The following is a 24599-nucleotide window of genomic DNA, read 5'->3' on the forward strand; positions in this document are numbered from 1 at the left end:
TCTGAACTCCAACACTTGGCAGCTCTGTGGCAGCAACGGCAAGAAAGTTACCTGTCAGTCTCACACCCTTATGCAGGGACCTCCAAACTGCGAATTGTCAAGATGGGGGCTGTGCGCTATTGGCTTGGTTTTCTTAGTCTATCACAAACTTTTCTTGGCTTTATTTCACATTGCAAACCACCTCTTGTGAGCACTCCTTTCATTCTGGACAAGGGTTACGTTGCCCCCAGTAAGTAATCCATCCAAAAAGGCACCCCAAAGTCCTTCTGGTTGCAACCCACGAAGACCAAAGCATCCAATTGCCCAGGCTGCGCTCATCCCAAGCCAGGGATACACAAGGTCTGGCCTCAACAGTCACTCCCTGCAGCTGACTTCTCCTTTGGAATTCAGACCCCAAGTAACTTGCTACTTGGCAAGTAAAGGGGCAATGACGGCTTTGTGGGCAGTGAGTGTCTCAGTGTGACACAGGGGCAGTCTCCTCAGGACTCTCACCCCAAAGAACTGTCCTCACTGCTTATTCCAGTGGCTTTTCGTCCGACCTCAAGGCAGTCAAGTGGTTGAACTGAGTTTTCACCAAATTGTATTTTAGCGTGGTCCCTGCTCTCCTCCTGCTATAAAATGAGACTAGGCAGAGAGGATCTGGGTGTGACTCAGGAGCTGCTTACACAGACATGCTACGTGGAAGAACTAAGCTCACAGTTTCACGTTGACTTACAGTCGTTACCATTGCTTCCAGCTGCACCTCACCTTAGACCTCCAAAGTACTTCCCAACACTGGGTCTTACATTTGAATATTCTGTCTCCAGCTCCTTGGTGTCAGCTATAAGGCTTCTTTAAGGCCTAAAGTAGTCCACTCGCTGCTTGTAGCAACTCAGGACACCCTCTGTCTACTTTTCTAGACGGTCCTAGCTGACGCGGTATCAACACGCCACCTTCTTTGCAAGCCTCCATTACCCAAATCGCTGCTTTGTGCTCTTGCCCATCCCACTCCTATGTCATCCCAAGCCAAAGTGTGAAAAAACACATCCTGGATCTGGTCTTTGCCATCTTCCTGTTGCTCAATGTCCCAACCTAAGTCAGGTTAGGTAGGCCTAAAACAGCCTCGGTAACTGCTTCTAAAATGTTCTTCCCCAGCTAAGTAATTAGCACTAAGGGAAGACAGAATGGAAGGAAAAATGCATGAAGCATAGTTTTATGTTTCAGGATTAGTTCAGTGGCCATGTGAGTAATGATGCTTATCCCTACAGCATGTAGTACTGGTACTGTGCAATTATTGCAATTATTGTCGATGGTGCCTCTGCCTTGAGGATCATAGTCCCTAGTTCCCAAGAAAAGCTCGTGAGAATTCAGAGCCCCTGCATAGACTGCATCCATGCAGAACAGGTGCAACACTCAAGCATTCTGACGATATTTGAGCTCTCCTTGAACTAGCACGTATTTTCAGTAGTTCACATCAGAAAACAGCCAACTCCTAAAACCCAGACTCAAGTAATGTAAATAAAAGCCATTATAAGCTCCCTAATCATTAGAAAAATAAGCATTAACCAAGAGGTATCAAAATGAGAAAATCACTGATTTGAAAGAAACTTTAAAAAAATCAATATGCAATTTTCTTTTCTGTAGTGCAGAAAAATGGGGAGATTTATAGCTCTTACCTGGATCTGTAGCACATTTAAAATAGAGTACCTGAGAGACACTGGGGAGTCATTAGTGAAAAATAACAAACCTATCAAGTTCTTGCCAGGAGACCAAAGTGATCCTTGACTTCTCTAATAGCTTATTAGAAGCTATTTTTAGCCAAGAGTACTGACCATTCAGTAAAGTGGTGGAGGACCCAACTAGAATAGTGATCTTTCTAATGGACTGAAGCCTGCCAATTTCCTCTCCATAGATCACTTTAAAAACTTCTTGGGGGGGGGGGAGTTGTGTTTTCATTGGATCCTCACTTTCCTTTTTTTAGAGACAGCAAAAAGACATCAAATTTTCCACTTACACTCAGAGACAGCTGCCCTGATTCCTGAGTGTAAAAGAGGAGGAATGAAAGTCTTAGAAATCCATGTACTGGGCTGGCGCTGTAGCGGGTTAAAGCCCCAACCTGCAGTGCTGGCATCCAACATGGGTACTAGTTTGAGTCCCGGCTGCTCCACTTCCAATCCAGCTCTCTGTTAATACGCCTGGAAAAGCAGCGGAGGATGGCCCGAGTCCTTGGGCTCCTGCACCCACATGAAAGACCCAGAAAAAGCTCCTGGCTCTTGGCTTTGGATTGACTCAGCTCCAGCTGTTGCAGCCATTTGCAGGGCAAACCAGTGGATAGAAGACCTCTCTCTCTCACTCCCCCTGTAATTCTTTCTTTCAAATAAATAAAAGAAATCTTGAAAGAAAGAAAGAAAGAAATCCATGTACTTAGGGCTGGAAGGAATATCCTAGTCATGTTTGAAGGGAAAAAAAATACAAAAGGAGATGTCCAGTGACCTCTGGTAGTCTGACACTGGTTAATGCAGAAGACAGAGTGAAAGAAAGTGAAGATATCCACTGATTCTTAGCAGCAAAGTCAGAGCAGTGTCTACTACCAATAGGGCCACATTCTGCTACAAAAAGTTCCAATAGCACAACAAGAGGCCAAGAATTACTTTAATTTCTTTTTTTTTTAAAAAAAGTTTAAATGGCAACACAACCATAAAGTTGGTACATCACAGAAACAAAGGTCTTTGCAGGCAACACTGATTGGAAATAGTAAAACACTTGGCTGGTGCAAAAAATGAAACTCTAAATTATATACAATCATAGCTAGGGGTGATACTGAAAAACAGTCTTACTTACTGTGACTCAAGACTTAACTTGCCATTATCTATTGCTTATTTATTCAAGGTTGTAAATAATACTTATATAGAGACATAGAGATGTGTAAAAATGAAACATTGTGAAAAAAATACAATTTTTCAATTTCGTATGAAACTCAAAAGTATTAAGTTTTGTCCAATATGGAATGTACCTACATTTGTTTATATTAGGGCTCTAAAATCCATGTAAAAATTTTTCAATTTAAAAAAAGAAAACAGCTGACCCACCATGCAAGTTTGCTATGTATCTTGCTTGCTCAAAATGAGCATTCTTAGGTGAGGTCTGTATTTTCTGCCCAGAGTCTGTACTGGCCCACTCGTGGAAACAGTTCCCATGAAGAGTCTGGCGGCAGCATCTGGATGAGGGTTGGTCTGGGTCATGGGGGTGAGTAGAGAAGAGGGAGGTAAGAGCCCAAATCCTTATGAAGGATGACATTCAGTTGTTGAATTTTAAGGGGTATCCAATGGCTTTTTCCAGGCACTCAACTAGAGAGCCAGCAGAAAGAAAATCCCTCTCTACTTCTACAAATTTGATATAGATAGATTTAGGGGAAACTCCAGGATCCACAATACAGTTCTGGGACAAAAACCCATTAATACCAACCCAATCTTTGCTGAAGGTTTTGGTATTTGCTTGGAAATGTAAAAACAAGCACTGCTGCAGAGTCCTGACCTCAGCGATCCCGAGGTAGCAATAGGTAATTCGGGTGGGCTCTATTTCCACCTGTAACGAGGCTTGTGTGGAAAGGGTTTCCAGGTCACCTCGGCCCTCTTTTCCTGCGTCCAGGGAACGCCGCTCCACGTGGGGTGAGAGGGGCCTCTCAATACATTCTTCATAGCCAATGGCATAAAGGCCAGGGCTTTTAGGAATGCCTCCTGGCAATAAATATTGAACAACGTTCCCACCGGTTGGTTTGGAGTGGGCAATGGGTATCCAGTCAATTTCCATGTGTAGCTCCAGGCACCTGGCTTCACTAATAGTGATCTCTAAAAATTTGTAGTAAACGTTTTTCCAGTTCATTTTCTGTACTCGGGTCATAATGATCCGTCCCTCGGGCTTCTCAGAGTTGAAATATTCCCGAAGTCGCTTGCCAAGGGGCACCTGGGAGCTGATCTCAGCATAATGGTAACGGATATCCTCTTTCCAGCGGGTGTTATAACCAATTCCAAAAATGGCCAGTTTATTAGAAAGATGGAGCCTTGAAAAGTCTGTCCAGCTCTGAAACAGTTCCCATTTCAACTGTACCGATTCCAAAATCTGAACAATATTTTGCATGATGTCTCTCTTCCTAGAAAGAGAAATAAGCGTCAAATTCCACAGGTGTTGAGAGCACCACTGTCTAGAAAACGATGGAAACGTTCGCTATCTGTGCTGTTCAACAGGGCAGCCATTAGAACTTACAACATGGCTAATGGGAGGTGAGGGAGTCCATCTTTAATTCTATTTAACTTAAAATTACATTTAAGTAGCCTCATGTGCCAGTTGCTGCCACACCAGGCAGCACAGGTCTAAATAATCATAGTATGAAAACATAATAAACACTCTCACCCTGGAAGTTTCTAGGCATTTCTGATAAACTGCTTTCTTCTGTAGTCTCACTACATCAAAACTGATACACAAGACCTCAGGATTTTAAAAGTTCAATTTAAAAGTTCAAATTGTGAATTTTAAAGTGTTATTAAAATGCCTGTGATAGATTTTAAACCAACTATCCAGAGAAGGTGACGGATGCTATTTTCAGAAAAGCACTCCATGTCACTTAAGATAATGAACAACTTAGTAATTTCTTTCAGTAAAATTTCAATTTGTGAAATTTCAAAAATTCAGTAATTTTGGCATATATACGTGTCCTATAGGAAAATCTACAACTCATTATTGACTAACGACCTGATACAAAAGCAAAATGAATTTAAATCAACTATTAGGTTAGCACAGAATGAAGACGTGAGAATTCAGATGAAGCAGGTCCACTTTAGGCCTGGGCTTTAAGAGAAAGATTCAGGATAATGAACAGAGACCTGTAGAAAACCCTTTGTAAAGACATGGAAAAGGGCCGGCGCCACGGCTCAATAGGCTAACCCTCCACCTAGCGGCGCCGGCACACCGGGTTCTAGTCCTGGTCGGGGCACTGGATTCTGTCCCAGTTGCTCCCCTTCCAGGCCAGCTCTCTGCTGTGGCCCGGGAGTGCAGTGGAGGATGGCCCAAGTACTTGGGCCCTGCACCCCATGGGAGACCAGGAGAAGCACCTGGCTCCTGCCATCGGATCAGCGCGGTGCGCCGGCTGCAGCGCGCCGGCTGCGGCGGCCATTGGGGGGTGAACCAACGGCAAAAGGAAGACCTTTCTCTCTCTCTCTCTCACTGTCCACTCTGCCTGTCAAAAAAAAAAAAAAAAAAAAAGACATGGAAAAGTACAGACATTACTCCAGCTCCAGCTTTGACTTCTATAGTTAAAAAAGTAACAAGACAGAAATGCTGGCAAATTGCTTCTCACACTGCTCAATTCACATAATTCCAACTGATAAATCATATAATTGTGTACATATACAAGGATGTATAATCACAAGATGGTTTTTCAAGTATGGCAAAACTTTGATATGGGAAGAATGGTTTTATTCTTAAATATTAACTTGGCAAAAACTACTACACTCTACATCAATTACAGTGTTTAATCTACAAAAACACTAGACTACCACTCACAAACAGGCAAGGAGAGAGGTTGTACACACTGATTTGCTAACAGCTTCTTGAAAGGAGCCCCTGGAAGGGGGCAGATCCTTGGGACTTTCCTATTAAATCCTCCCGCCTTCTAGGGGAGAGGTTTGGGAACACTCGGGAGCCTTCACATAGCTGTTCCCAGTTTGTCTGTCCTCTTATGCCTGTTGACTTTCTCTGCAATATGACAAAAAGCTACTATTTCATTATCAGCTTCTGCTTGGACGGGAACACTGCCTTGGATTTACCCTGCATCCTTCAAGTTGTCTTGAACACTTCTTGAATGACCAAGGGAGGCCATCTAGATGAAACCACTGCGCTCCTGGGGAACTGCTGCTGTCAGTGGACACAGAAGCACTCAGTCACTTTTCTAGTTAATTGTGGTTCCTCTGAGGCCAGGATGTAGGACTACGTTTCTGCACGGGTCACTGCTTTAAAGGCAAACTAACTCTCACAGCCCTCATCTTCTTTGTCCTCTTCTGAAATGCATCCTTGATCTATCTCAAGGAAGACTATGCTAAGCAGATGGGAGGAGGAGACACAGAGATTTTTGTCTGTTTTGCTAACTGATATATTCCAAAGCCAGACACGTAGTACGTACTTGACAAATCTGTGTTGAAAAATGAGCTGATTAGGTGACTCTTCTTTGTGGATGAAGCATTTTACTAGTTAGTTCAGCTAATCCCTACTTACACCTACTGGGGGAAAAATAACCCAAGGTCCAAATGAAGTTACTTTATTCAATGCTGCCACAGCTCTAAATCATTAATACTAGTCAGATACTGCAAAAAAGAAAAACAAAAAACTAACAGTCCTGAAGAAACTGTCACACTGGGAAAAAAAACAGCCAATCACGAACATCTTCAGATTCTTACCCTGTAAGCTAAACCTGGAGAACAGGCAGCACAGACTAGAGATTTTTGCAGACCGTCAGCTCTCTGCACTGCTGATCTGAGTCTGAAGCGAAGCTTATCTGGGCTCAAGACGTGTGTTAGAGGAGTGCTCATTTAGCCTAGCAGTTAAGATACTCAGGTACCACAAAGGAGTACTCAGTTTGATTCCTGTTCTGGCTCCTCACTCCATCTTCCTTAGGAAGCAACAATGATGGCTCAAAAGTAATTGGGTCCCTGACACACATGTGGAACACCTGGATAGCATCCTTGGTTCCCAGCTATGGCCTGGCCTGGTCCCAGCTATTGTGGTCATGTGTTGAGTGAACCCAGTGGAATGGGAACTTTCCCACCTACACCCCCACCCACCCCAATCTTTCTTTCTCTACTTCTCAAATGAATAAAGTTTATATTTAAAGCTTGGCAACACAATGAGAAATAGACCCAGTTCCAGAGAACTGTATGTTACATTTCCCATTTGGGTTTTTTGTTTGTTTGTTTTGTTTAAGATTTATTTATTTTACTTGAAAGGCAGAGTTACATAGAGAGAGGGAGAAAGACTTCCATTAACTGGTTCACTTCCCAAACGGCCACAATGGCAGGGGCTAGGCCAGGCCAAACCCAGGAACCACAAGCTTAATCTGGGTCTCCCATGTAGGTGTAATTAGGCCATCTTCCACTGCTTTCCCAGGTGCACTAGTAAGGAGCTAGATCAGAAGTGGGGCAGCTAGGACTCGAACTGGCACTCATATGGAACTCTGGTGGTTTAACCCACTGGGCCACAACACTGGCCTCAATTTCCTGTTTATTGACGTTTCAACCACCAGAAAAGCTCAAGTGGCTTAAGGCTGGTGACAACAATTCTGCAAAGTTCAAGTTCATCCCTAGTGACATTAACTGGCCAGTCCCGTAGGTCCTGGGTAGCTAGAAGGGAGAGAGGGCATTTCAGTCAAAGAGCCTGTGGTTTTGTTTTGCTTTTTAAAGAATAGGGGGTCTGAAGGTATGGAGCTGCAATAACTCATTTTTTTTTTAATCTTTTTTTTTTTTTTTTTTTTTTTTTACAGGCAGAGTGGACAGTGAGAGAGAGACAGAGAGAATGCAATAACTCATTTTTAAAAACAGGTATTTAATTTCCTTTCCTTTGGTACACTTTGATGTCTCAATCTACTGATCTGGGTCATAAACTTGAGGAACAGGATAATGGCTACAATTTTGAGAGTAACTCTTGATTCCTGGCTTGCTGAATGGAAATGCCTGGGAGTCTTCCTTGTGCTGTTCGTTACCTGTCACAGGCCTCTTTGCCCTTTTCCCATCATCTCTCAAACACCAAGGTCATATGTGTGACAGGAAGCACACAAGAGCAAGGAGGTCCTATAAATGAAGGTAACCAGGTGTTCCTCACTTGTCTCCCGGATCTAACCAGGAGATTTCACAAACAGAACATCACTGGCAACTCAGAACTGTGATATCCTTCCAGAAAGGGGTGCTGCTAAAATCTCAGGGGGCGACCAAACAGATGGCCAGCGAATGGACCCTGGGCCTGGACTTTCTCAGTCATTTTTCCAGCATGCATCTTCTTTCCCGAATATAAAACAGGCACCTCAGAACCTGACACTGTAAGGAAGGTAAGGGTCCCTTTGGCCCTCCCATCCTCTCACTTAACCCCAGATAACTCAAATTCCTCAGACTCATCCTTGAACCTTATTTAAACCTCCAGATATCCACATCCACACACAAGCTAACACCACCAACACACTTGTTTCCATGTAACATGTTTATTTGATCGACACTGTGGATAACCATTGGGAAAGACAAGCTAAGCAGATGAGAACAATGAACAGACATGCTTCCTTCGCGGTATGGCTGTGAATCTCACAACACATCTCCTTACTTTCTGATCCTGCCCCTGGGCATTAAACTCAGGCAAACGCTCTCAGTGGAAAGGTGAAGCATCTACTTACTGTGCTTCTTCAGAAGACTCTTGTTTTATTTTTAATGTTCTCTTTGTAACAGGTATTTCATCTGAAAAGCAAAGATTTTGAAACAATTATATTTTCCCAAATTGTGGCAGACACCTATGTATAAGTGGCTATATTTACTGCTCAATCCACACTTTTAATGCCAGGCCTCCATGCTAGTGTCCAACACTGTCCAATGCCAGATTTATAAATATAAGTCTTATATAATGAGATGCATACATTTATATGCAAGATCAGAAACCAGCTCTACAAGTATAAAATTCTTCAAGGTCACCAGTGGATTTCTAGCTAGGAGCTTAAAGCTTAATTTCACCACAAACATGATTTTAAATGAACAAGAATGGAAATAATTCTGTTCAATTCAGATTTTCAATGTAGGTTGTACAGAGCAATTATTCCCTCAATACCAGGATCAACATATTCTGCAGGTTATTTTTACCCCCAAAGTTTTGGGTAGCTTAACTCCCTATGGTCAAACCAATGTTATAGGATGCCATAGTAATTTAGATCTTATCACTGTTCTGGAATTAAAATGGGATCACTTAGCACCTGCCCTTTTTATTCTTTTAACATTTAAGTCCCACTCTTACATACTGTTACTCTTATAGTTTTAGAGCCTCTTTTCTCCTCTCTTCTAATATCTGAGGTTCTTTTTCTTTAAAACTGCATTCTTAAGAAATAAATTAAATTAACATTTAATCCTGGGGCTGGCATTGTGGCGTAGTAGGTAAAGCCACAACCTGAAATGTCGGCAGCCTCTACTGGCATAGGTTCATGTCCCACCTGCCCCACTTCCGATCCAGCTCCTTAAAGGGCTGGAAAAAGCATCAGCAGATGGCCCAAGTGCTCGGGCCCTGGCACCCATGTGGGAGACCCAGATGAAGCTCCTGGCTTCAGCCTGGCTCAGCCCTGGCCGTTGTAGACACTTGGGGAGTGAACCTGTAGATGGAAGATTTGTCTCTCTCTATCTTTCTCTCTGAAATTGACTTTCAAACAAACAAATAAATCTTTAAAAAAAAATCCTTTAATCATTTTTCTTTTGAATTAGCATTTCCCTATCATAAGAGATTCTATAAAAAACAGTGCCTGTGGATTTTAACCTTAAGCTATGGTACCACATTATACTGCATGCTACTTAGACTTCCCTGGGCGCTGCCTGAGTATCACACCAGGGAGGCAGAACATTTACTTAGAAGTCAGCCCTCATTACTCAAGTTGCTGTTAATGTATAATGGCTGCAGTAGAAACTTGATTAGTACTTTCAAATTATGAAAATCAAAATGGAAGCGCTTAATGCAAAAAATACATATCAACCCTTAATTAGGCTGCACAAATATTGATTTGATGACCAGGACTTTCAATTTCCATTTCCAATGCCTATGATTGTGTATAAATCATTCTGGCCTCTTAAGAAGTGTGAAGAACTGTGACCACTGGCACGATTCAAATAACAGCTGTTTCAAGATAAACAGAAGCTTCCTCTCACTTTTGTTCAGACCAAAGTCTGGGATGGAATCTTTTCCAAATCACAAACCTCTGAAAAGAGTAAGCATTTAGGCTGAGGAAGGAGAAGACAGTTAATGCTTGTGGCAGCTGGGCCACATCTCAGTGCTCCTGACAGTCATCTGAAAACTGAAAGGGGCAGGGTGCCCAAAACTGCAAAGCATTCTACCTGTCACCGAGTCTCCCGTATGGCACAGAGTTAGGAACTCTTGTGTCTTTAGCAATCGTGTTGGTATCCAAATCACCAAAGGACCAACACTACACATCAGTTGGTAGACTAGCTGCATGCCTTGTGCTGACAGCATGAAAAGTACCAGAAGATATTAAGGAACCAGTGTAGATTTCAAGGTATACACACACACACAGATACACACACAAAGTATACGTTGGCTTTCTTACCCAATTCCTGATCTGTTGGATAGCCATGGAGATCCTGACTGTGGTTTCCCCAGTCCTCCTGTGAATAGTCCTCCATAGTGCTGCCATCTGACTCCAGCTCCTGGTACAAGCCACTACTGTTAATAAGTACAGGCTGGCAGGGCTGAGCATCCCATCCTCCCTGACCAAACACCTGTTCCAACTGTTCAAATGTGTAACTGCTCTTTCTTTTCCCAACACCATGTTCTTTCACCCGACTGTAACACCTGCGAAGGGTCTAAGACACAAAGTCTTTTGTTATTCCTTTAAAGCTGTACTTCCTCTTCCAGGTACGGACCACAGATATTAATTACTATTAGACAGACACAGACAGACAAACATAGACACATTGTTACAGGAATGCTAGATTTCAAAATCATTATTATATTAGAAAAAAATACTAATTTAGCATTTACTCAAACATGTTATAATTAAACAATTATTTTGCAATTAATTATCCATTAAACAACAAGAAACATTACAACATTATTGCATATATCCCATACACATATTTTATACCCCCACCCCCATTTAAAAAGAATAAGGGGGGGAAAAAAAAAAACAAGAAATACCAGCCAGCCAATAGGACGCACACCTGCCACAGAAGAGAGAGAGCTGCTATTGTGCCCAGAATTTGGAAAAAGTGAGGGAAGGGAGGACAGAAAGAAGAATTTCCCAAAGCAAAGGATCCCTTCCTCGCTCTTGCTTAAGGAGGGGTACAAGGTAGAAACTACTGCCTAAACAAATTAGCTAGTAAACCAAACTACTTACATAATCTATGTCTCTTACTAACTTATTATTCTTTGTGGAAGCTGCTATAACTTAAACCAGAGGTCAATCAACGATGCTACAAATTCCACATTTCAAACATCAACCATCAAGAAACAATACACTAACACCTAGCTCTGAAAATCAGACAAATTTACTATTCTGCCAAATCACACTGCCAGCTAAACAAGCCAACCAAGGAGGCCAATTCTCTTTTCTAGGGGAGGATGAGGTGGAGGGGTGTTATTTCACTTCTTTTTCTGCTACGTGGTATACAGCAAACATGGTAAACGTCATGCAAGCCCACAAAGCCTGGAATTGTTACCCTACATAGTCTTTCAATTTTTTTTCATGGTCTGTATTTCTAAGGCATATTTCTGCTTACTAGCTCAGTCTCCTGAGTTTAATGGTACATGTTAACACTATCTTACATATGTCAAAAGGTTAAGTTGAGGACTTAGTCCCAGCTTCCAAATTTGTTCGGTTACATCCAGTCTCTATCCCATCCATCTCTGCCTCCCTGCACTCCTTTTTCTAACTTCCCACTAGTTCCCTGGCTTTCACACTGAGGATTTTCCTGAGACAAGACCCCCTGCCCCTGGTGGCTCCCAAACACTTTCTAACTCAATGACCAAAACCAGATCACCTCAGACTTAGTTTATAGGCAACAGCCAGACTTTCTACTGCATGTGAGATTACTTTCCATAAGCCAATATACTACCTATTCTCACCGACCTTTAATCTTTATAGAGCCTCCATCAAAGTTCAGGACCTTTAAGCCACAGTTAGCAAGCTACAAGATACTCTGCCAAATACTTTGAAAATCTGTCTCTTGAGGCCAGAAATCCAGATGAGCAAAAGGAGTAATAAACATTAGAGTCACCTGCCCTAAAGCCAGCCAGCCTACCTCAAGCACTACCACAAGCACTACCTCATTCTCCCCTTCTTGAGATCCCTTCTGGTACTTCAAACGATGCCACATGAGGTTTCCAAAAACGCACTCTCTGAATTAAAGAGTGTTTAAGCTTCTCTTTGCAAAGGATAGTCACAACCATGAGACCTAACTTTCTATAAAGAACCAAACATAAAATCAGGAAACATATGTCACAGACAAACCCTCCGGTGGAAGGAGACAAGTGCCTGCAGCAGATCCCATTTGACTTTCTCCACACTCCCCTTCTCCCAGCACCCTCTGCCCTCCTAGCAGGGACAGGAATTTGAATTGCAAACATCCCCTGCCAATTTATTTTTATCTCACAATGTCTAGTTTCTGCCTCCAAGAACACCCCAACCACTCTTCTCAACTCCTTCAAGGACCGTAAATGGAGAGTTCCAGCCATGTCCCTTTCACCCTTCCAAGGCCATAAATGGAGATGGAAACCCTGCCACTGCTCACTAATACTGGCTGCCTGGAGAAAAACATCCAGCACACAAATGAGCCCAGGCAGCTCATCACTGAGGGCCATTTCAGAATCCAAGGATAATGTTCCTTTGAAGAAAGGTGCCACACTTATCAGGAAGTGACACAGACATAAGCAAAGCCACCAAATTTTGGCAAAATGCATGGCGGAAAAACCACAGAAAAGACTCTTACTCTCTTTGAAACTACCTAATTGAGCTTAAAAATTCATTAGCTGATGTAATGGTGAATAATAAAATTAGCAATGTCCAATGGTTATAGATATGAAAGAACAGGTGCTATCTCACCGCCTCTTAGTTGTAGTGCACTTTGCAGTTCACTTTCATGGTATAATATGCTGATATGTAAAATATCTATCAGATGCCTGAAGGAAAGATGTTTGGTACCTCCTAAATCCCTATGATAGGGATTTGATATATTGAAATAATGTTAAAAATATTTCTAGATTGATTTCAATCCTTTAAAGCTACAAAAACCACAAGAAGGAACTTCTGAGTTGAGTAAAGGATGGAGATTCTCAGAGAGGCTGCTTAAACAGGACACACCAATTAAGACAGGGAAAAAGCAAGAACTCAAACATCAGCTTTACTGCAACTACAAGGAACACCAGGATTTACTTAAACTTGATAGAGTTCAGAATGGATAAAAAGGACATATGAAGACCTTCCAATTCGTATCACCCAAAATAAATCAGCGAAGACCAAACATTCCACAGTCTAAATGATTAACCAAAGCACGTAACAGACTGTGTTAAGACTGTGTCAACAGTCTTAAATCAAACAACTTAAAAAAAAACCTACTCTAAATCCGAGATTGCAATAATGTTTCAGAATCTAGGAAAAACAAAGTCTCATCTTCCATTCCAGACAGCTATCAAATCCAACACGAACCTCAATTTGGCTTTCTTAGAGAACATACCCTATTCAACACAAAAGCCTTGCTCCCCTTCCTTCTTCCTTTACCTTACTCACTCTAGAAGTTTACAGCAACTTGAGCTCTACTAGTTTTCTAAAAATTAAGCTGGTGGGATGGCAAGTATTTGCTTAAAATTATTAAAGACTATTCAGTCTTTAATTAAAATTATTAAAGACTATTTTAGACTTAAAATAAAGACTATTTTCTTATCATAAATTTCCCCAGCAAATTGGTATTGTTTTCGGCTTCTCCTTGGAGGCAGAGCTCTAATAATAATATCATATCTTGAATGAAGCCATAGGGATAGGGAGTCAAGAAAATCTGGAGAAAAGAGCTAACAGGTAAAAATTTGATCAGGTAGGTAGTCAAACCAGAGGTTCATGGGTATTTGATTCAGAAGAAATGCCAGCTGAATACTTACTAAATCCACCACACCAGGTGCTCAACAACTACAAAGAAAAAAACAAAACAAAACAAAAACAGAAGAGACATAAAAAGATGTCCCATTACCAAAGCAGGGAGAAACATAAGATGGCTGACAACTGACAATTTATAGGACAGAGTGAAAGTTTTGCCAAAGTTTAAGATTAGAGTAAAAGGAAATGAGAGAATTAAAAGAAGACATTCATTGTGGATGAATGTATGGGGAGTCTATGGGAGCAAGGGGCAGGTAAACAAAGGCAGGAGTTTTAGATTGGCAGGATTGGGGGTTTAACGGCAGCAATGCAGAGAAAGACCCAGGGTTACAGTACACGTAACATTAAATACAGTGCACAATGCAGCTATCTTGCCAAAGTAAGTAAATCCAGTATTGGGTTGTATAAGCAGAGGAATCACATGTAAGCTATGGAGGTGGCTCTTCCTCTCTATTCAGCACCGGTGAGGCCACAGCTGGAGCACAGCATTCAGTTCTGGGCATCGAACCAGCTACAAGAGAGGGAAATTGTAGAGTTCAGAAAAGGGCAAATAAAATAATGAAAGGCTTGGAAAATAAGATCTATAAGCAGGGCCAGTGGTTTCATCAAAGCCCTTCCTGACATTATATAAACCACTTTTGGGGTGAAATTAGAACTTCTTTGGTCTTCCAATCCCTCCTTCAACTTTCAGGAAATGGGAAGAAGTAAATTCTTCCCTGGTATAACAGACTAGTACACAAACTAAATAAATCATAAGGGCATATGCCAACCAACTTCACCAATGGCTCAATAATTTTCTCAAAATTTGTCCCATTTCATAACAGTCATAAAATAATCACCATGACAAAACCACTGTTCTAACAGAACTGACCGTTAAGTGGAACAGGGCATATAATGAGGAGGAACAGAAATAAGGCATAAGAGCTCTATCCATGTGTTGCTTAGGAAACACTGGCTCGATCAGTCTAAGATGTCAGATGAAAAACAGTCAGTCAATCTGCAGGGAGGATAGCTTAGTTATAATAGCAGGAAACAATGTTATAAGAAAAAACAAGCAGTGAAACAGATTCTCAAATCTAGTTGTCAAACTAGCCATACTAGAAAAATGGACTGTACAGTTATCTTAACCCAACCCTCTGTCAACTAACATGATGAATATGAGATTCCTTTTACCTAAGTTATTAAATAATGAAAACACTTATTAGCAAGTAAAGCTGTTAAAACCTCATATTATACTTTATAAGAAATGGAGAGGTTACACTGGGAGTAAATCTCTAGCGACGGACTTTCTCATAAAAGCATTAGAAACAATACCTTGGACTAAAGCAGATGCGAATTTTGAAGCAAAAATCTTTGTGAAATAGATCTTTTCTTCTTCCTTTAAAGTTACTGCTACTATAATTATTATAACTAGCTGCTCTTTTAGGCAACAAAACAACACCAAGTTTATTTTAATGTACTTAAGAAAGACCTAAAATTTTCTTTAATTAGCTATATTTTGTTACTATGAGCATAAAGTAGGAAAGAAAACACTCTGATTAGCATACAGAAGTCGATAAACACATGTCTGTGCACAGTAAAAGGGATGTTAACAATACAGTACAAATTCCTTTACATCTTTTGACACAGAGCCGTAACTAATGATTAGGAAGTGACCTAAGGCAAAATCCATCTGAGTCCAGAACTTTACTACCTATTCCCTGCAGTGGCAAATACATTAGTATTTGCCAAACTGACCTGCTAATCACCTAAACGCTGCAAAACCAACAATCAGGGCTAGGCACTTGCTGCAGCGGTTAAGACAGGGCTTGGGAAACCTGAATGCCATATAAAGTGCCTGTGTTAAAGTCCCAGCTCAGAGCGCTGTGGCACAGTGGGTTAACACCCTGGCCTGAAGCGCCGGCATCCCATACGGGCGCCAGTTCGAGATTCGGCTCTCTGCTATGGCCTGGGAAAGCAGTAGAAGATGGTCCAAGTCCTTGGGCCCCTGCACCTGCATGGGAGACCCAGAAGAAGCTCCTGGCTCCAGATCGGCACAGCTTCCGCTGTTGCAGCCAAGTGGGGAGTGACCCATCGGATGGAAGACCTCTCTCTCTGTGTAACTCTGACTTTCAAATACATAATAATAATAAATAAATAAGTCCCAGCTCTACTTCCAGTTTCCTGCTCATGTCCATTCAGGGAGGCAGCAGGTGCTAACTCAAGTACTTGGGTTCCTTCCAACCATGTGGGAGAACCAGATAATTTCTGGCTCCTGGCTCCAACTTGGCCCAGTTTGGTTGTTGTGGGCATTTGGGGGAATGAACCAGCAGCTAAAAGATGCTGTCTGCTTTAAAAAAAAATCAATAATAAAAAAAAAACTAAAAAGAACACTGTGACAAACTTTTTTCATATTGCTCCAGTTCTTAGTGCTATATAGAACAAGGTTTGGCAAGTTAAAAACTTCTATTTAGAGCCAGGGCTGTGCCACAGCAGGTTAAACCACAACCTGCAGTGCCAGCATCCCATATGGACACCAGTTCCAGTCCTGGCTGCTCCACTTCCAATCCAGCTCCCTGCTAACATGCCTGGGAAGGCAGCAGATGACACAACTGCTTGTGTCCCTGCACCCACATGGGAGATCCGGAAGAAGCTCCCGGCTCCTGGCTTCAGCCTGGTACAGCCCTGGCTATTTTGGCCATTTGGGGAGTGAACCTGAAGATGGAAGAGCTTTTACTTTTGCTGTTCCTCTCCAGAACAGAGGGTCTTAATCTTTCTTTGGGTCAGATTCTCCTCCCAAAGAAAAGTGCACACATACACTTTCCCACTGAATTTTAAGGGGTGCATGGGCTCACTGAAGAGCCCAAACAAACAGCAACTCAGGTTTAAAAAGTTTGCTCTATACTATCACTTTTTTTTTTCATAGAAGAATGAAACACATAGGGTAGGCCCTCTGCATTCATAGCAGGTTCTGCATCATCAGATTCAATCAACTAAACTTTGGAGGGGAAAATTTGTTTTTATTGAACATAGTCAGGCTTTTTTGGTTATTATTCCCTAAACAATACAGAGTAACAACTTCTTTTATAGCATTTATATAGTATCAGGTATTATAAGTGATCTAGAAAAGATTTAAAGTATAGATTATATGCACATATGACACCACTTTAATTAAGGGACTTGAGCACCTGTGGGTTTTGGTATCATGGTGGGGGGAGGGGAGGTCCTAGAACCAATCCCCTGAAGATACCTAAGGGACAAATGTTATTAGTAATTCTAAAATAATGTAGATTTACTTTGTGCCTTAGGTGTATGGAGAAATTCCAAAGATTGGGACCACCAATTTCATAAAACTAACCAGTCTGCTCAGTATCCTGCTCATTTGGAAAAACCAGTATTAATATTTCCTTTAGGATGTAAATAAGCCAAACCCCCATTTCTTGAAGCAAACAATTTCAACCAGGAAATGCATACAACGATATCACTCACACTTCACAAAAATATAACACTTTCTGCTGGGCAAGAAACCTTTTTCTAAAGTAGTAATTATTAAGATTCATTAGTTATGCCGATTATCTGTTCCAACTATATCACAAAATACTTGGTCATTCATTATCTGCCTAACTTATCAACATAGTGCTAGATAAATTACAAAGGTCACCATTTAAAACTGGGAAATTCACACATCCAGAAAGAAGTCAAAGTCAGTCCCGACCACCTTCCTTAGGTGTCCGTATGGCTAATCTCTCATACCTTCCAATCCGAGTGGTCTGACAGGAAATGCGTGACAACTCCACTAATCCAGTCCTTCCAGTGGGATCACAGTCTGGTATTATTCCACTAGTGCCGTTCATGTTGTGATCACAGTGTCTTCTTATTTATGAAGAACCTCAATCGTCCTCAACTCATTTGAATTCCCTGCAACACTTGATACTCCACATCGCCTATCCAGATCACTATCCTTGCCAAACTTCACTTTATAAAACTTCCTGGGGCGGCATTGTGGCCTAGAAGGTAGCTGCCACCTGCAGTGTTAGAATCCCATATGGGCAATGGTTCAAGTCCCTGCTGCTGCATTTCTCATCCTGCTCTCTGCTATGGCCTGGGAACGCAGTAGAAGATGGCCCAAATCCTTGGGCCCCTGCACCCATGTGGGAGACATGAAGAAGCTCCTGGCTCCTGGTTTCGGATCAGCGCAGCTTGGGCCATTGTGACCATCTGGGGAGTGAGCCAGCAAGTGGAAGACTTCTGCCTGCCTCTGTCTCTGCTTGCCTCTCTCTCTCTCCCCCGGCCTGCCTTTCAAATAACTAAATAAATCTTTAAAAAAAAAAAAAAAAAAAAGGAAAAGAAAAGAAAAAACTTCCTGTACTGATTCCACAGTGGGTGGCTGGGGCTGCCCAATTCTCTAACTGCAAACCAGCCTACAACCTGTAACACATCATGGCAGTTTAACATGGACAGCCTTAAAGATCATGTAGTCCAACTGCCTCACCTAAAAAACAAGCAACCATGGCCCAAAGTCGAGTAAGTATTCCTTCAGAAGCATATGAAAATTATCCAATGCCACTCCTAAAAGTTTAATGCTTCCTAAGAAAGCTACCATGGGATTTTAAGTCCCATGAGGTGGGGATTTTGTCTACCATGTCTCTATTCCCCTGAGTTCAGAACACTGCCTATGACAGGATTATTCAATATATATTTATTAAGGGGCCAGCGCCGTGGCGCAGCAGGTTAAAGCCCCAGCCTGCAGCGCAGGCATCCCACATGGGCACCAGTTCGAGTCCTGGCTGCTCTTCTGCTATGGTTTGGGAAAGCAGAAGATGGCCCAACTCCTTGGGCCCCTGCATCCATGTGGGAGACCCAGAAGAAGCTCCTGGCTCCTGGCTTAAGATCAGCTCAGCTCTGGCCGTTGCGGTCATTTGGAGAGTGAACCAGCAGAATGGAAGACCTTTTTCTCTCTCTCTCTGGCTCTACTTCTCTCTGTAACTCTGTATTTCAAATAAATTAATTAAATATTATATATATATGTATTTATTAAATACATGTACCAGGCTAATTTTAAAACAGTTTATCACTAGCAAGAGAATTCAATTTTTCTTAGCCAAGAAAACCAGGGAATTCAGTGTTTAACCACAACAGGCTGTATTTATAAAATCAGTAACTCCAACCTAGGTAGGACTCCTAAACCTTTTGAAAAAGGCAGGAACAAAAGAGATTATAAAACACAGAAGAGCTACCATTAGCAAAGCAAATGAGTTTCTCTGTTAACAAAGGAGGGCTAACTGCAGTGGGCAAGGCTATTTTTAAAATATCCATCATTCTTGTTGTCATAGCTTTCTCTGGGAGGACAGGTCACCTGCCAAAGGCAGCTCTGCAGTCCTGTCCAAATCTTAATTCTCATGCCTAACAAATTAGGCAAATAAATAAAATATTCAAGAATATAAAGTAGTTCTGTTAAAGACAGAGATTGTTTGTTGGGTTTTAAGAGGGTCAAACAGAAGAATGATCACCACAAAGCCAGAGCTTCAGGTTTTGTAGGAACCTGTCCAGGACTGAATTCTACCAGACTGAAATTCATTCTGAGTCTGGCGAGCGACACACTTTGTGTTTAAACTGGTCAGTACTATCGTCGAGAGGAAAGATTCTTGCATGGAATATACAGTTTAGGAAATTTGGATTCCCAGTATCAAGTCCTAAATTTTCTACTTCCTTCATGCTAGCAGCTAAAGGTCTTGACCGTTAGATTACAAAGGGAACACAAAACTCTCCAGGAAGGCTGTCAAAAACAAATACCTTTCACTGCTCAAGGAACTAAATTCATTTGACCATGAAGCTTTTAACCCTATGCTGTATGTATGTCACAAAGACACACAACTATATTAGCAGCAACACTAAATCAAAGCCATGTTTATGTATCGGGACTTCTTTGGGAAATAATAATCCTTCAACACATGGAACCCTTAAGGGCATCTCTATTTAGAATGAGAGGTCAAAAAAACAGGGTAGGCAGCAAGCAGTGTTGCGGCTTGCAACTGCTGCCTGGAACGCCAGCACCCTACTCGGGGGCATCAGTTTGAGTCTGTGCTGCTCCACTTCCTATCCAGCTCCCTGCTAATGCGCCTGGGAAAGCAGCAGAAGATGGCCCAAGTCCTTGGGTCCTGCACCCACATGGGAGACACAGCTGAAGCTCCTGGCTCTTGATTTTGGCCAGACCTCGCTCTGGCTGTTGTGGCCATCTGAGGAGTGAACCAACAGACAATATTTCTGTCTCCCTTTCTGTAACTCTTTCAAATAGATAATTAAATAATTTTTAAAAAACATTAAGGTAAATTGAACTACTTATATCTGATACAAGTAGCTAGTCATTGAAGATAGGCAGATGACATCATCCGTCCAGAATTTCCTCCTCATCTGAAGGGGGAAAATTACTGGTAGAGAACTGACTTGGATTAGAGGTCATTTTCAATGCTTGGGACATCTACATGCCACACTGGGGTGCCTGGGGTTCAAATCCTGGTTCAGTTCCGATTCCAGCTTCCTGCTAATATGTACCCTGGGAGGAAGGAGGTAGTGCCTCAATTGGGTCTCTGTCATCCATGTGGGAGATCTCACTTTTGCTCTGGGCTCCTGGCTTTTGACCTCGCCCAGTCCTGGCTATTGCAGGCATTTGGAAAATGAACAATCTGGTGACAACTTTGTCTTCCTGCCTTTAAGATAATATGAACACTTTAAAAACCAGGTATTGTTAATGTGAACTTCTTACTAATAAGTGAAACCTAAAAAACACATTCAAGAGAATTTTCTGAAGTATTTCTGTTATAGCAGGAGAGAACCATTCATCTTTAAAGGCCTCTGATATAAACATGCTCATTATGAACTAACTGTTCCACCCCCTCACCCCCATCACACACTCATCACAGAAAACCTCACAAAGCTTTCTCATTATAAATTGTATTGCTCCCTAAGTATTAATCAGACAATGTTTAAAAGGGAAGCTGCTGAGAGCAGATTTTTTCCCTATTTCCTATTTAAACAGGACAATTTATGGTTTTCATATGTTGCCCATCTGATTTTCTATTTATTAAAATTAAAAACTACCACATAACCTATAATACAGACTTTTTCCATTAGTAAATTTTATGTATTTGGTTATGAAGAAAAGCATCTAGACTTCAAGGTAAAATCATCTAAAAACAAAGGTTATCAGAAACCCTCTATCAGCATATCTAGGTACAAACATCAAATCAAATCTCCATCAACTGTGAAAAATATGAACACTGATATTTTTCCCCATGTACACTGTGTAAACTACAGGACATAAATATATGAGAACATACTTTCATCCTGACATCATTTTAAAAAACCTTTAAAATATAAGCATTTTTAAATTTACTGTAAGCATCTGTCCTTGAGTGACCTGTACTCAGGAAGTTGTTAGAAGGATATTCAGGCAATCCTAACAATATTTTTACAGCTCATTTGCTCAAACTTTTATACATCATCTTTAGCTTTATGAGGATTCCTAAAGGAAAGTCCATATAAGAAAAGTTTATCTTCTATAAAAATTAAACCTTTTTCTTTCATGGCTTGGTGTCTCATGGAAGGCAGGCAAACTTTTAACTATACTTTCTGAATGCCTATTATGGGCTGAGATGTGGGTTAAGTAGTGTACATTTAGCATTTTTATTTCTTATAAGGATGTTAAGAGTGTCCCAGGGCTGCTGTAGTGTTATAGCTGGTGGGAATGCCTCCTGCAATGCTGGTATCCCATATAGGTACCAGTTTGGGTACCAGCTGTTCCACTTCCAATCCAGCTCCCTGCTAATGTGCCTGGGAAAGCAGTGGAGGATAGCCCAAGGGATTGGGCCCCTGTACCCACAAGGTAGACTTGGAAGAGGCTCCTGGCTCTTGGCTTCAGCCTGTCCCAGCTTTGGCTGTTGTAGCCTTTTGGGAGAGTGAACCAACATATGTGGAAGACCTCTTTCTCTCGATCTCCGCTCCCCTTCTCTGTAACTCTGCCTTTCAAATAAAAATTTTTAAAGATAAATCTTTAAAAAAAAAAAAAAAGAGCACAAACCAGACCACACTCAGGAGACAGGCAACCAGGGATGTACCAGCAAGGGTTGCTGCGAACTACACTTGAGAGACTTGAGAAGCAGGGCTGAACAGAGGAGGAAGCTGAAGACACAGCTGCAACAGAGGTCTCTGCTAACTCTAAAGGGAATATAGAACTTCAATCAAGTTCCTGAAATTGAGGCAAGGAGCCGAGACCTTTGTATTTCGGCACTGACTGGGCATTGAATTCAGGCTGCCACCAGAGGGAGTCTCACTTTGGATAAGACAGCTCCCTTGAGCAAAGGCAAACTCCTAGGAGGAATTTAAGAATCCTACCCAAGTCATGAGCAGTGAGCACTACAGGCAGCTGAGAGGAGGAGGGATCCAGGAAGTGCCTCACATATATATGGAAAGATATCTATATGGTGCATCTGTTTTGTAGACTAGAAGACCGCTAGGGAAAAGAACTTAGATCTAAGGTCATTACTACATTGTCTTATCTTACACCCCAAAACGAGAACCCATGAGCCCACATTGTTGCATGGAGGATTAAGCTGGCTACTCTGCTTCTGATTTAGTTTCCTGCTAAAACACCTGGGAGGCAGTGGATGATGGTTCATGTACATGGGTTTCCGGCCACCAATTTTAGGAGACCCAGATGGAGTCTCTGGCTCCTGTCTTCTGCCTGGCCCAGTGACCCAGACCCTATGTCATGGTCATCCAGGGGAGTGAATCACATATGGACGATCTCTCTCTTATTCTACCTTTCAAATAACCAAAACAATAAACCTAGGATCTGTATGATTCTCTTCAGGAGAAAACACCAAAAATTACAGAAAATCACCCTATTTAACTTTACACCATACTTACAGGGAGCTCATAGCTCATTTTAATTTTTATCTTACATAACCATATTTACCTGAGTTACTGTTATACTCTCTGCATTCCCTGATTTGTTGTTTTCTGATTTGTTTTCTCAGTGTGCAGATATTCTGGCACATTTTTATTATACACTACAAAACAGTTTATCTCTTTCCCATCAACTACCCTGAAGATGATGAGTACTCAAATCATTTGTACATTAGGTAAACAACAGCATGAATAAATGCTGGACATTCCATGACTTTCTTTGGTAACCCTCATCCTTACCTGCTTTTACTGTGACAAAGTATGAAGGATCTTCAAAGAGTTCATGGAAAATGTACACTATGCGAAAACTAGGCAAGGATTTCAATATTTTTTACTAAGATAAACTTATCTTTCAACCCCATTTCCCATAAATGGTCTGACATACCCTATTAATTCTATTTTGTAAATGTACCTCCTGCTGTAACTCAAACTTACTTCCATTAAGAGGAGTTGGTAGTCCAAAAGATACCATCATTTATACAGACTTGAATGAACGACTGAATGAGTCTTCTACAATAACGGCATGGCTTTTGTTTCAACACTTGTTTTAAATTCTTCCTTATGACTTCCAAGTCACCATTTCTCCTTGGGTTTATGATCTTAGAAAATGAATTCTCTGCAAGAATTTAAAAAGTATGCGTTTCATTTCTACAAGAAATACGTATTATCATAATGATGCCCATCTGGGTGTTACTAAATAATTTATGTATTGCATTTATTCCTGTTCATGATTACGCTGTTGCCAGAAATACTACTTCAATTGCTGAAAGTTAATAAAAAGGAGGGGAGTGTTTGGCATAGCAAATGCCTGCATCCCATATTGGAGTGCCAGGTTTGAGGCCTGGCTTTACATGCTCTTGGTTCTATCTTCTTGCTAACATGCATCCTGGAAAGCAGTAAGTGATGGCTCAAGTACCTGGGTCCCTGTCACATGCAACATGGGTGACCAGGAATGAGTTTCTAGCTCCTAGCTTTAGCCTGACCTACTTCTGGCTTTTGCCAACATTTGGGGAGTGAACTGGCAGATGGGAGATCTCTCAATCTCTCTCTCTCTGCCTCTGAAATAAATAAGTAAATAAAAATTTAGAAACATTAATAAAGGTGGGCTGATGATTCATAAGGAGGCAACTGGTTAAGAGCATGGGTTCTGGAGACTGTTTAGTGTCATTAATTTCTCCATCCATTTGGTGGCTCTAATAACAGTACTTTCATCATAGTATTAAATGAGAAAACAAAAGTAGAACATTTAAAAGTGTCTGCCTAATTGCTTGCACTCATTAAATTTTAGAGAGAAAAGTAGTAAAAGCAAAGGGACATGGTAGGAATAACATATTCAAAAGAACCTTACAGTAGCAAAACGTTATCAGTCGTGTTAAGAAAAGCAGGAACCGGTGCTGTGGTGTAGTGGGCAAAGCTGCCATCTGTAGTGCTGGCATCCCGTATAGGCACTGCTTTGAATACCAGAAGCTCCACTGCTGATCCAGCTCTCTGCTGTGGCCTGGGAAAGCAGTAGAAGATGGCCCACGTGCTTGGTCCCCTGCACCCACATGGGAGACCTAGAAGACGTTCCTGGCTCCTGGCTTTGGATCAGCCCAGCTCCAGCCGCTGCAGCCATTTGGGGAGTGAACCAGAGGATGGAAGACATCTCTCTCTCTCTCTCTGCCTATATGTAACTCTGACTTTCAAATAAATAAATAAATCTTAAAAAAAAAAAAGGAATGCTAACTTGATTTTTATTTAATTAGTACTTAGATTTACAAATCTGTTTTAAATTGTTTTTATTGATAACTTAAGG

At 41.5% G+C, this 24599-nt stretch overlaps 1 protein-coding gene and 1 long non-coding RNA gene across 11 annotated transcripts in view; one reads left to right on the forward strand and one right to left on the reverse strand.

The window, feature by feature from the left end:
- Window positions 1-2613: 2613 nt before the first annotated feature.
- The window catches only part of MSANTD2 (Myb/SANT DNA binding domain containing 2), a 38086-nt gene continuing 16100 nt past the window's right edge, over window positions 2614-24599 (reverse strand). The window contains exons 2-5 of one of the 10 annotated variants that reach the window (XR_011378380.1): window positions 14283-14372; window positions 10325-10580; window positions 8405-8465; window positions 2614-4129 (exon numbers count right to left, since the gene is read on the reverse strand). Coding sequence is in view for 6 of the 10 variants with exons in the window: in XM_002708727.5 (XP_002708773.2) it covers window positions 3277-4129; window positions 8405-8465; window positions 10325-10580 (1170 nt within the window). In the remaining 4 variants the exon portion in view is untranslated. Of the gene's footprint in view, window positions 4130-8404; window positions 8466-10324; window positions 14373-23239; window positions 23421-24599 lie in introns of those variants that run through there. The other 9 variants (XM_017342784.4, XM_070047935.2, XR_011378378.1 and 6 more) reach the window with 9 other exon arrangements.
- On the forward strand, window positions 7504-24519 carry LOC149128581 (uncharacterized). Its single transcript, XR_016221511.1, has 2 exons — window positions 7504-7565; window positions 24250-24519. It is a non-coding gene; the product is annotated as an uncharacterized LOC149128581 (long non-coding RNA).

This window comes from Oryctolagus cuniculus, chromosome 1 (assembly GCF_051225735.1).
Source record: "Oryctolagus cuniculus isolate XC-2025 breed Fujian yellow rabbit chromosome 1, ASM5122573v1, whole genome shotgun sequence".
NCBI classification, from domain to species: Eukaryota; Metazoa; Chordata; class Mammalia; order Lagomorpha; family Leporidae; genus Oryctolagus; species Oryctolagus cuniculus.